An 11,626-nucleotide genomic window follows, 5' to 3' on the forward strand; every position below is an offset into this window, starting at 1 on the left:
GATTTTGCCTTCTTATTTTCTATTTATTCATATTGCCTATGAATAAAAAGGCTTTGCTGAAAATTAATAGTGAAATCAAAATTTTAAGGAAAATGTTCCCTTATTTAGAGAAATAGTTTATTTTCTAGCATGGCAGAGCCATCATTTGCATACAAACAACAGAGGATAAACTACTACTTGCACTGGTGATCAATATATTAACTGACAATCATTCTGGGGTGCCTGGGTGGCTCAGTTAATTAAGCATCTGACTCCTTTTTAATTAATTAATTTATTTTTTAATGTGTATTTGTTTTTGATAAAGTCGAGCAGACGTGGGGCAGAGAGAGGCAGGCACAGAGGATCTGAAGCTGGCTCTGCACTGACAGTAGAAAGCCCAGTGCACGGCTAGAACTCATGTACCATGAGATCACGAACTGAGCTAAAGTCAGATGTTTAACCAACTGAGCCACCCAGGTGCCTCACCTCTGATTCTTGATTTTGGCTCAAGGAATGGTCTCACAGTTCGTGAGTTCGAGCCCCGCATCCGGCTCTGCATTGACAGTGTAGAGCCTTCTTGGGATTCTCTCTTTCCTTCTCTCTCTACCTCTCCTGTTCGCTTTCTCTCTCTCTCTCTCTCTCTCTCTCTCTCTCTCTCTCTCAAAATAAATAAATAAACATAAAAAAAAAACTTTAAAAAAATCCTCTAGAGCATTGCCCTAGGTTTCTGCTGTGTTAACTATTTTAAGTTGTGGGAACAGCTAAATAAAAGAGATGGGGTGGGAAGGAAAGAGCTATAAGGATGCTTTGAAGGTTAATCTGGTGCCTGGTTGGTGACATGGGGTAAGGGATGGGGGAAAGAAGCAAAGGCAGCTCCAGCTCCCTGGCAGGTGTATTTGGGAATGGTTGTGGAGAAAGGACATCCCAGTGAAGGAGCAGGTGTGCGCCAGATGCCCCATCACAGACTCTCACAGCACCTTATGCTTTTCCTTCGTAGCACGCACACTCCCAGCACCCAGTAGCTTGGGCACACAGTGGGTGCTCAAGTAAGATTCCCTGAATGAATGAAAGAAAGACTGAGTGATGAATCATTCTACTCATTACTACTTGTGGCCTTAATCCAAACAATCTGTTAAATCAACCCCAGTTGCCACAGTGAGCTTGAGGTGGTGAAGATGGGTGGGTGGCTGCTGCAGAGAGTGGCTGCTTCTCCAGATCTGCCACCAATCAGCGATGACACAGAGGTAACCAGAGAAATTAGAAGTACGCCCACTTCAAAGATAGGCTCATAGTTCTTCCCCTCTGTTCTAACAGGGCACGTCTAAAGTGAGCTGAGGTTGTGTGACATGTCTTTTAACCTATAATTAGGTGCACTGGAAGAGACTGGGGCCTCTGAGTCATCTTTATGCGTTCATTCTGTACTGAGAAAGAACAGTTGTCAAATCCCAAAGCGTGCCTTGTAAACTTGAACAGAGTTCATTGTGATGGAGGTTTCCTCCTCGCTGGGGCTCTAACAACTAAGTGGGCATCTTATGCAACTGTGAACCCCCTATGATTTACAATTACCCTGATGTGGACCCAGAGGTCACTACTATAGGCCAGAGGTGGCCCCCAAGTCTCCATCCCTTCCCATAATTGCCCCAAATAAACATGTAATCCAAGTGAAATGAGCGTGCATGCTACACATGCCACCTCAAGTGGGAAGGATATGAAATGAGTGCCCCGGCCCCACTACCGGCCATACCACAACTTCTGAGTTCCTCTTCCGTAGAAATCCTGGAGTCCCCACTGCTATATTTTATCCTTTGATAAGAATTCAAGTGTCTTATGATAAAAAGAAAAAAATCTTTTTACATTCAACAAGCTTTCCTCTTGCAAACATCAGCTGAGACTCTGCTAAGATGTCTAGTTTCTGTCTCAAAATGATTTCTTAGATTATAATCCAGTTTAGTTGAGCTGATTCTGGGCCCATGAAATAGCAACCAAGATTTAGAAACAGACCTTAATGTCCTCTATCACTCACTCATTGGACTTCTGCTGGAGGATAAAGTATTAGTTGTGGTGAGAGTCTGTCCAGTGATATCCCAGGGCACCCCTCCCCATCCGTCCACAGGGCACAGAACCCATCCTTCTCCCCAAACTCTTCTCCTACCTATGAAGTTACTGGGGATGGCCTGGCCCACCTCTTCCACTTAGAGCGGTGACCATGCTGGGATTGAGAGGTGAGGGATACTCAGACTCATAGACCTTTAACTCAGACATGCTCATGTTAGAACCCAGCCTGCTCTGGACTCGCCCTGTGCACATAGGAAGGGTCCAAGAAGCAGAGGCTGAGTAGTAAAGTGGTCAGTCCTGGGTGGCCACCGACACCCACCGTCTGCAGCAAGCACTGGGTAAGTGCAAGCCTTGACCCTTGCAGTCAGCATTAGCATTGTGGACTAGAGAGAAGGGGGAGGGCAGGGGAGCCCATTCTTATGTCCTGTTCTTTGTCCCTAACTACCCAGGCCATAACAGGGATGGCCATCGACAATCATTTGCTGGGGCTGCGGGAGCTGGCCCGGGACATGTGCAAGGAGTTGCCCGAGATGTTCACGGATGAAACATACCTGATGAGTAACCGGTTCATCCTCTCAACCAGCCAGGTACAGCCCTAGTGCAGCTGTCACCCAAGGGGCCATTTAGTGTAACCAGTGCGCTTTCTAAAAAGCCACTTGGTGTAATCAAGTGACTACAGCTCACTGGTTGGAGTCAGGCAAGTCCCAGATCTGCTTCTTACAAGCTGCATGACCTTTTGCAAAATGACTTAAATGATCAGAGTGCTGGTTTGTGTGATTACACCCCACTGCCTAAATGGGTGTAATCATGGGCGCCACCTTGGCAGAGGTGGATTGGATGGGTACTGGTGCCCTAATCATTACTGCTTATTACCTTTAATCTGTTACTAGAGGGGTAGTGTTCCACCATGCTGGCCACAGGTTCTGAAACCCAATAGGACTAGAGTGAAGTCCTGACTCAACAAGAGGTGACGATGTGGGTAGAAAGCCTAGCCCAGTGCCTGGCATGGACAGGATCCTCTAATCAGGTCACAGACATTATTATAAAGGTCTGTGTGGCCAACAGCAGGTGATTGGCTGCCATCCCAGCATCTCCTCACTAGTGCTACATCCTCCCTCTGTTGGAGGACCACTGTTGGAGAGAATGAAATCCACTAGAGAAGGCAGCAGTTTAGGAAGGAAAATAAACCCCCAAAAGTCAGCTTACTAAAACTCTACCTCATCTGCTAAAGGCTGGACATGGGCAATAAAAGGGGCTGACAAAGTTGTGTTTGAGGATAAAAGCCCACTCAGTAATTTGATTTTGTCATTACGGCAGTGAGCTCGTAGACGTGAATAAACGAGGGCAGGACGCAACAACATAAATTCTTCAGGAAACCATCCGTGGGCAAAAAGTGCTTTGGAATGGTTTTACGGCCTTCAGCTGTTGCACGGCAAATTTATCTCACAATGAGGTGACTCTATTAGCAAGACTAATGGTTTGTTCTGCCCCATTAAAATGGCCGCTGTCATTTCTGAAGGCCCAACTACAGAGCACCAGAAACCTTAGGTTTAAAACAAACCCCATCCTGCAAGTACTCAAGAATGTGTTTTATTTTCCCCGTAAGACCAGCTAATAAAATTAATTTGGGGTGTGGTGGTTTGGTGTTTTTTCCCTCCCAACTAGAAATGAACATTTATGGCTTGAAGGCCTTCAGAGACACATTTTCCTGATTTGTGATCCCGATTACAAAATCTCAGCACTCTGAATTCAAAATGTATTAGGTGCATAACTAAAACTCCAGTTGATGGCACTCTTTGAAATGCCCAATGCTGGGTAATTGTGCATGGCAGGGCTATGGGGAGAAAATCAGACCAGCCAGGCAATACTGACAGTAATTAAGGATGTGGGGAAAATCGACAAAGAAGACAGGCCAGATTTCCTTCTGTTCATAAATTACTCCCTCTGGGAAGCCATCTAACTGTTGGGTACCACCAGGGTCCCATTGAGTTAATTACCCTGATTGCCTCAGTGCCTCAAACAGCCTTCCCGGTGAAGGAGAGTCTCAGCCTGAGACCCAGCACAGGTCACTCTGGGAGATTTTGACTCTACAAGTACAGCACATTTCCTACCAGGGAGTGGCTTATGGACCCTCTTCTTCTGACATCGTGTGGTTAGATAGGTTTGTTTTTATGACTCTGCCTGTGGCCAACCATGCTGAAGCAATTGGTTCATTTGGTTAATTCAGTCAAACGCCCAGGTGGAAAAGAGAAGCAAATATCCTGTTGAGGCCTCTGGGTTGTTGAAACGCCCTGCATTCTAGCAAGTTCACAGGTTACATTTCAGGACAAGCAACTTCTGACCTGTCCTCTCCTCTAGGTGCCCACAACCATGGAGATGTTTTGCTGCTATGGTCCCGTGGTGCCTGACGGGTACGGGGCCTGCTACAACCCCCAGCCAGAGAGCATCCTTTTCTGCATCTCCAGCTTTCATGGCTGCAAAGAGACATCTTCTACCAAGTTTGCAAAAGCGGTAGAAGAAAGCCTCATTGAAATGCGGGACCTGTGTAGTCTGTCACAGTCTATGGTGGGCAAGCCATTGGCAACACAAGAAAAAGCAACAAGGCCCATTCAAGGGCACCAACCTTGACTCCTGCCACTAGATTTCACCTCCCCAAACCCAGCATTCTGCCGCTGCTAGACCCTGCCAAACCCCTGCTTCCCACCCTCTCCCCAGCTTTCAGTAGCTCCCATCCTCAGGGCCCAACACAGAGACCACACTGAGGCATCACACAAAGCAGGAGTGTTAGGAGGAAAGTGTCCCTCATTACTCATGGGAATTGTCATTATTTACCAAGGTTACCTCTAGCCTGTGTACTGGGAAATAAGACTGGCCTGGCTCTGAGGCAGCCTTGGTGAGATGGGGAAGTCTACACTGCCTTCCCTGTGTGGTATCAGAAGCTTAATGTTGGTGTTTGCTACCCTAGCAGGACCTAGTATGTCCAGGTGAGATTTTTGACCCCAAAAAAGAATGAGTCAACCTATTACATGCAGTGTCCCTACATGAATCATGAAGAAAGAGGCTAACTCCAGGTCATTACCTCTTTTTTGGGGGGAAGAGTAGGGGCCTTTGTTTTCAGATTCACAGCAGTCTGATCATGGCATTCAGGGTGGCCTGCACTGAGCCAGACAGTGCTGTAAACACCCCCTCCCCTACACACACACACACACACACACACACACACACACACAGCCCAAGTTATTTTAAAATGTAGTGACCCAGGCCCAAAACCACATGTCTCCTGGTTTTCATCTCATCTCCTAAGGGCAGTCTTCCATTGAGTTTGGAAAATCTGGTCCTGCTATTTTGAAAGGGGAAAAAGAACCATCTGCCATTGCCCTAGAGTGGTATTGCTCTCTGCTTCCCTGGGGTGGGGGGGCATTAAGGACAGTCCAGCAGAGTAAGCAGCACAGTGCCCACCAAACAGCAGGGATGGAGGGAGAACCAGTCTACGTCCCCAAGGATCCTGCCACTCACATTTTTTTTTCTGGTTCCTTCCCCACTCCCCTTCACAGGAATCATGCCCTTATAGGTGATCTGCCTTCTACAGAGGAGAGGGTTACTTTGGGGGTTTTCTGTTGTTATTGTTCATTTGTTTTGTTTTATTCATCTTTAAAATTTTTTTAATGTTTATTCATTTTTGAGAGAGAGAGAGAGAGAGAGATAGAGTGAGCAGGGCAGGGGCAGATACAGAGGGAGACACAGAATCTGAAGCAGGCTCCATGCTCTGAGCTGTCAGCACAGAGCCCGACATGGGGCTTGAACTCATGAGCCCCAAGATCATGACCTGAATCTAAATCAGATGCTTAACCGACTGAACCACTCAGGCACTCCTTGTTTTATTCATTTTTAAGAGAGGATTTTAAGAAAACTACCATATAATTAATTTCAGAAAATTGTCTCAGTGATCCAAGCAGGACACCTGCAGACAGCTGGGCCCCTTTATGTGGAGGATGTTACCCAGGGATTCCAACTAAACCCCATGAAGAGGAGTGCAGAACAGGACTCTCCTTGCCCCCAGCAGGGGAGGGTGGGGAGAGGAGACAGCTGGTGGGGAGTAGGGCCAGGAGGAGGGAATGGCTGTATCCAGAGACAACCCTGATGGAGGGGTGGAGAGTGCACAAAGCCAAAGTTAAGGTGGTCCCGAGAGATTGTGATCACCAAGAAGATATGAGAATCACTTCCTGTTGGGGACTATTTTTATAGTAAATCTAAAAGGCAAGGAAGTAGAAAGGCCACACTGCAAACAGATGAGGCAGCCTGTCTCTGTCCAGAGGAGGCACAGAGCTTGGCTCTCACCACTAACTTCTGCTGTGCAACCAGTAGGAGATTCCTGCAAATACCCCTCGCCCCATTCCCACTGTGCTCTGAGGCATTCTGAGCTCTGCACTCTAGCCCAGGGACCCTGCACATGTCCCTTTGGACAACCATGCAAGCTTTCTGCACTTTGACCAGTATTGAAGTAGGCAGGGCTGCGATGGGGGACCTTTGTTCAGCTCTGAAAACACAAACCGCCCAGAACAGTAAATTCCTTGAGCCCTGGTTTTAGATTGAGGATTTCTGTTGGATAATCTAGGAGATTCTTCACTGCCCTTCAAAGTCACTGGTCTGTAGGTGCATACTCCTACAGACCTCCACCTTCCTGCTCCCCTTGGGAAGTAGCATTCTAAGAGTCCTGAGAATGTCTGGGGAATTTCTGTCCACCTGATGTAAGTTGACCCAAAACCACTTGTCTGTTCTCACCAAATGACCACAGTACAGATCTGATTTCTCTTCTGATTTCCCTCCACGGATTTCTGGACATTTGATTTTGGGGTCTGGCAACCCCACTGACCTGACCAAGAGACCTAAATATCCAGAGACTCAATTCCCTCCATCATCAAATGGGGACAAGAATGTCCCAACTTTGCAATGCTTTGAGGATTGCAGATCATGTCTGTAAAGGGCCTTGCACAAGCAGTTGGGGTCTGGTGTCCACTGTCAGTATGATGTTACCCCAGCAGGCATTGTTCAGGTGAAGTTATTTCAAACTTTTACACTGGTTTGAAAGAACCAAGCTCACGTCTGTCATTCTCTAAAGGAAACTGAGTCTGTATATTCAAATATCAACCATACACTGTGAGGGCTTTAAGAAGTGTAGGATTGTGGACATTTGGCAGGAGGGAATACCTCCTCTTTCTGAGGAAGAATCTGGAAGCTGGTCTTCCCCCTCCAAGAACAGGTGGATGCCCTGAGTCTTTATGCAAAGGCAATGCTGAGCCATGGCCATGGGCATCTCTGGGGGACCCTGGTAATGGAGACTGTTTCAAGTGTCCCCAGAGAGATGGAGAATGAAATCTGAAGACAGTCATTTCAGGGCAGTGATGCATAATAAAAATGCTTGTGGCCACCTTACAATACTGCTAAGTTGCCAAAATATATAAAGTTGACATTTGAGTTCTATTTTTATAAAATTGTTCTAGATTTATGGCAATATATACATGTGTATTTATAGTCTTTCAATTTTAAGTTATAGTTTTGTGCTTTAAAGAAATATATGTATTACTAAAGGACTGTATATTGAAAGTACTATATTCGAAATATTTAAAGACTGTAAGCCTGTATTCAATAAAAAGTAATGCCAAGAAAGATGGTGTTAGCCATTGTTTCTACCCAGAAATGCTATAAAAATTTTGTTGTAAATTCTGTGAGCTGGGTTAACAATTCATTTGGCATTGTCTGAGGTCCGTCAGCAGCAGCAGTGGATGTCTGAAAGGTACAGGGACCAGGAGAGAAAGGGAGGAAGGAACTTGAGTCTCTCCTACCATGTGGCATGGGGAAAGGGTGAGGGGCAGAGGGGCTTCACGGGCTGTTTGTGATCACATTGGCAGAAACCTGGGTGTAGAGATCAGTGTCTCCACTTAAGCCTCCACAAACATGCGTAGCAGAATGGAATGGAGGGGAAAATGCCAGACTCAGAGATGGGATGCCTAGACTGTAAATCCAATTCTATCTCTAACTTGCCATGGACTCTGGGGATGTTGCTTCACCTCTCTAGCCCTGTTTCTTCATCTGTGAAGGGCGGATGTTGACACCAGCACCACCCATTTCCAGGACCGTGGTGAGATGACACAGATGGTCCTTGTTTGAAAACTTAGAAAGTGACGTAAAAATCGCTCACTGCAGGCTCACAGATACTTGCACACAGGTTCCTTCACCTTGCACAGCCCAAAGATACATTCCAAGCTGCAAGATCCCCTCTGCAGCCACAAAAATCCACAGAACCAGAACTGGGTTTCCAAATGCTTTCCAATCAGAGCCTAAAAGGAACCTTAACATGTCTGAATTTGTATACTTGGGAAGCAGAAAAGGCATTATCCAAAAAGACAACGGCTAAGAATATTCCAGGAGGAATGGTGGGGTTAGGAACGAACAGGGTCAGAGTAATGTCAGCTTGCTCTTATTTAGCACACAGATCACACGTGGCCCTAAAATAACAAGATGAAGAAAATAGAGAGAGAAGAATACAAACAGGCAAGCCAGCCCCCAACATACAAACTAATGCAACTCCCTCCTTGTTGTCTCTGGAGTCTCCATGAGGTGGATGTTGGTACATTTAGTTAAAAAGGCAGAGAAGAGTCCCTCCCAGGTTCACAAGAAGAACCAGAATTTTCCAAATTAATCCCTGATAGTGGGGGGGGGGGGGCGGGAACTAGTGCCCTTCATTCCCTTTATAAATTCAGCTGATCTCCTTCCTTTTATAGTTCTCTGAGTTTTCCTTCCAAGGAGGCCTTTTGAGTCTGCAGGATAAACAATATGCCATCTCTGGGAAAGCTGGCCTCATATCAAATAAGAGAACCTTTCTAAAAACTGCTCTCCTTCTTCTAAGGGCCAGGTCTCTCCTTGTTCTATTCCTTCTGTTTCTTCCATCTCCTTGGGGGTTTCACTTCCTATTTCTGTCCCTTACGTGATATTGAACCCCAGGGTTCTGTCCTTGATCTCTATTTCTTTTTGTTTTAATGTTTATTCATTTTTGAGAGACAGAGCATGAATAGGGGAGGGACAGAGAGAGAGGGAGACACAGAATCTGAAGCAGGTTCCAGGCTCTGAGTTGTCAGCACAGAGCCTGATGTGGGGCTCAAACCCACAAACCGTGAGATCAAGACCTGAGCCAAAGTCAGATGCTAAACTGACTGAGCCACCCAGGTGCCCCTGTCTCTATTTCTTATATTAAAGAACAACAAAACGGGAGATTGAACTGATCCAGAAGGGCCCTTCTACCTATAAAAACATATGCACAGAGAAAATTCTTTGAAATATATAGTCAAATTCAAAAGAAAGAAAAGAAATCCTCACATTACAAGAAGGAGGAGGGGAAGGAGGAGGGGGAGGAGGAGGAGAAGGAGTAGGAGAAGGAGAAGCAGAAGCAGAAGGAGAAGGAGAAGGAGAAGGAGAAGGAGAAGGAGAAGGAGAAGGAGAAGAAGGCCTAAAACAGAACAGTGAGCAGGAGTTAAAGATGTGTCAGACAAGACACAAATTCCAGTGGCTAACAGCAGGGTTTACCACCGCTGCAAGTTGAGAGAACATGACCTCAGCTCATGCAAGATAGAAGATGCAGCTAAACTCCCTGCACAAAATCCAAACCTCATAGAAGTGTCCCAACTCTAACAACAACAACAACAATAAAAAGACTAGAAAAACTCTTCCTATCATCCTAGGGGAGCACTGAGGAACCATGCCATTCACTCAGGGCTATAGATGATGGAAAAAAGACATCCATGAGAAATTAAACTATAAATGTGTGTCATGTTAAGATGTGGAGCCTGAGTTTATACAACTTATTTGCAAAGCAAGAATTCTAAGCCAATAATTTTTTTTTTAATTTCCTGGGTCAGTAAGATCCAAAGGGACTCAGCAGAGTCCAATATAAAACCACCTTCCACAAAGGGGAAACAGAGGGAAAACACTCTATTAAAGATGAGCTCACAGTCAAAAAATACAAACAGCACAAGAAATAGTTCACAAGAGGGAAAGCAGCAGATAAAGCAAACATCAGAGTGAATACCACAAAGACTGGAAAGAAAAGATGACTCAGACAGAAGCTGTAAAATAGATATGTTTAATATTATAAAGAAAGAAATAAAAATACAAGGAAGATACATGTAGAAGTTCAGGAAGAAGAGGTTAGAGACAATGGAGGAAAGTACTATTCAAAGAGAAAATAATTAGGAATATTCCAGAATCAAAGAATTACATTATTCTAAAATTCTTGGGTCAAAGAAAAAACAATAATGAAAATTTAGAAATACTTAGATCAGAATGATAATAAAGACACTTCATACCAAATCTCTGGGATACAGAAAAAGTGATACTTTGAGGAAAATTTATACCTTAAAATACATCAGAAAAGAAGAAAGACTGAAAATTGATGAGCTAAGTGTACACTTCAGTGTACTTTTTTCTTAAAAAGTAAGAAAAAGTGGGGCACCTGGGTGGCTCAGTTGGTTAAGCATCTGGCTCTTGGTTTTGGCTCAGGTTATGAACTTGTGGTTTGTGAGATCGAACCCCACGTCGAGCTCTGTGCTGACAGTGTGGAACCTTCTGGAATTCTCTCTCTCTTTCTCTGCCCCTCCCCCATGCACATGCATGCACACACCCTCTCTCCCTTTCTCTCTCAAAAATAAAAAAAAAAAAAACTTTAAAAAAAAAAAGGTAGGAAAAAGAGCTGAAGAGTAAACTCAAAGAAAGTAACCAAGATAAGACAACTATCAAGGAAGGAGAAAACAAAAAATAACAGAGAAGCTAAAAAAAAAGCAAAAGTTGGTTCTTTGACCACATGCTTGTGCTCAGTGGAGGTCAGGGAGCTGAGCCAGAATCATGGCCAGTATAGGGGCAGCAGTTGGACTGACCATGGCTGCTGCAGGATTTGCAGGCTGCTATGTTCTTCAAGCCATGAAATATATGGAACCTCAAGCATAACAAATTTTTCAAAGTCTACAAAAATCTGCTTTCAGTGGTGGCTATTATAGAGGTGCATTTGAACCCAAAATGACAAAATGAGAAGCAGCATTAATATTAGGCACAAGCCCTACTGCCAATAAAGGAAAAATAAGAGATGCTTGTTGATGAAGTATCCTTTTAAATCACCCAGACAAGGGAGAATCTCCTTATATAGCAGCCAAAATCAAGGAAGCTAAAGATTTACTACACAGTCAAGCTAAAAAGATGAAGTAAATGTGTAATGAATTTTAAGTTCTTGTTAGTTTATGTATGAGTGCCAGCTTCTTATAATAAAATGCCTCAAAGTTACAAATTTTTTAAATGATTTAGTACAAGCTGAGCCAAAGCTTTGGTATAAGTTTCTTCTTTGAATTTGAGGATTTTAAATCAGATTATAGAATACTTGTGGATTCTGAAAAACAGTGTGGAGGTTCCTCAAAAAATTAAAAATAGAATTACCCAAGACCTAGCAATTGCACTACTAGGAATTTATCCAAAGGATACAGGAGTGCTGATTCAAAGGGGGCACATGCACCCCAATGTTTATAGCAGCACTATCAACAATAGCCAAAGT

The 11,626-nt window shown here is 44.5% G+C and overlaps 1 protein-coding gene and 1 pseudogene across 1 annotated transcript in view; both read left to right on the forward strand.

The window, feature by feature from the left end:
• CHAT (choline O-acetyltransferase) overlaps nucleotides 1-4,669 on the forward strand; it is a 41,850-nt gene extending 37,181 nt beyond the window's left edge. Inside the window, exons 13-14 of the mRNA XM_042908446.1 lie at nucleotides 2,484-2,621; nucleotides 4,393-4,669. Coding sequence (XP_042764380.1) covers nucleotides 2,484-2,621; nucleotides 4,393-4,662 — 408 coding nt within the window. The 3' untranslated portion in view covers nucleotides 4,663-4,669. The remainder of the gene's footprint in view (nucleotides 1-2,483; nucleotides 2,622-4,392) is intronic.
• A 6,260-nt stretch (nucleotides 4,670-10,929) lies between these two features.
• On the forward strand, nucleotides 10,930-11,286 carry LOC122201815 (annotated as a pseudogene).
• The last annotated feature ends 340 nt before the right edge of the window (nucleotides 11,287-11,626 follow it).

Source organism: Panthera leo, chromosome D2, assembly GCF_018350215.1.
Source record: "Panthera leo isolate Ple1 chromosome D2, P.leo_Ple1_pat1.1, whole genome shotgun sequence".
NCBI classification, from domain to species: domain Eukaryota; kingdom Metazoa; phylum Chordata; class Mammalia; order Carnivora; family Felidae; genus Panthera; species Panthera leo.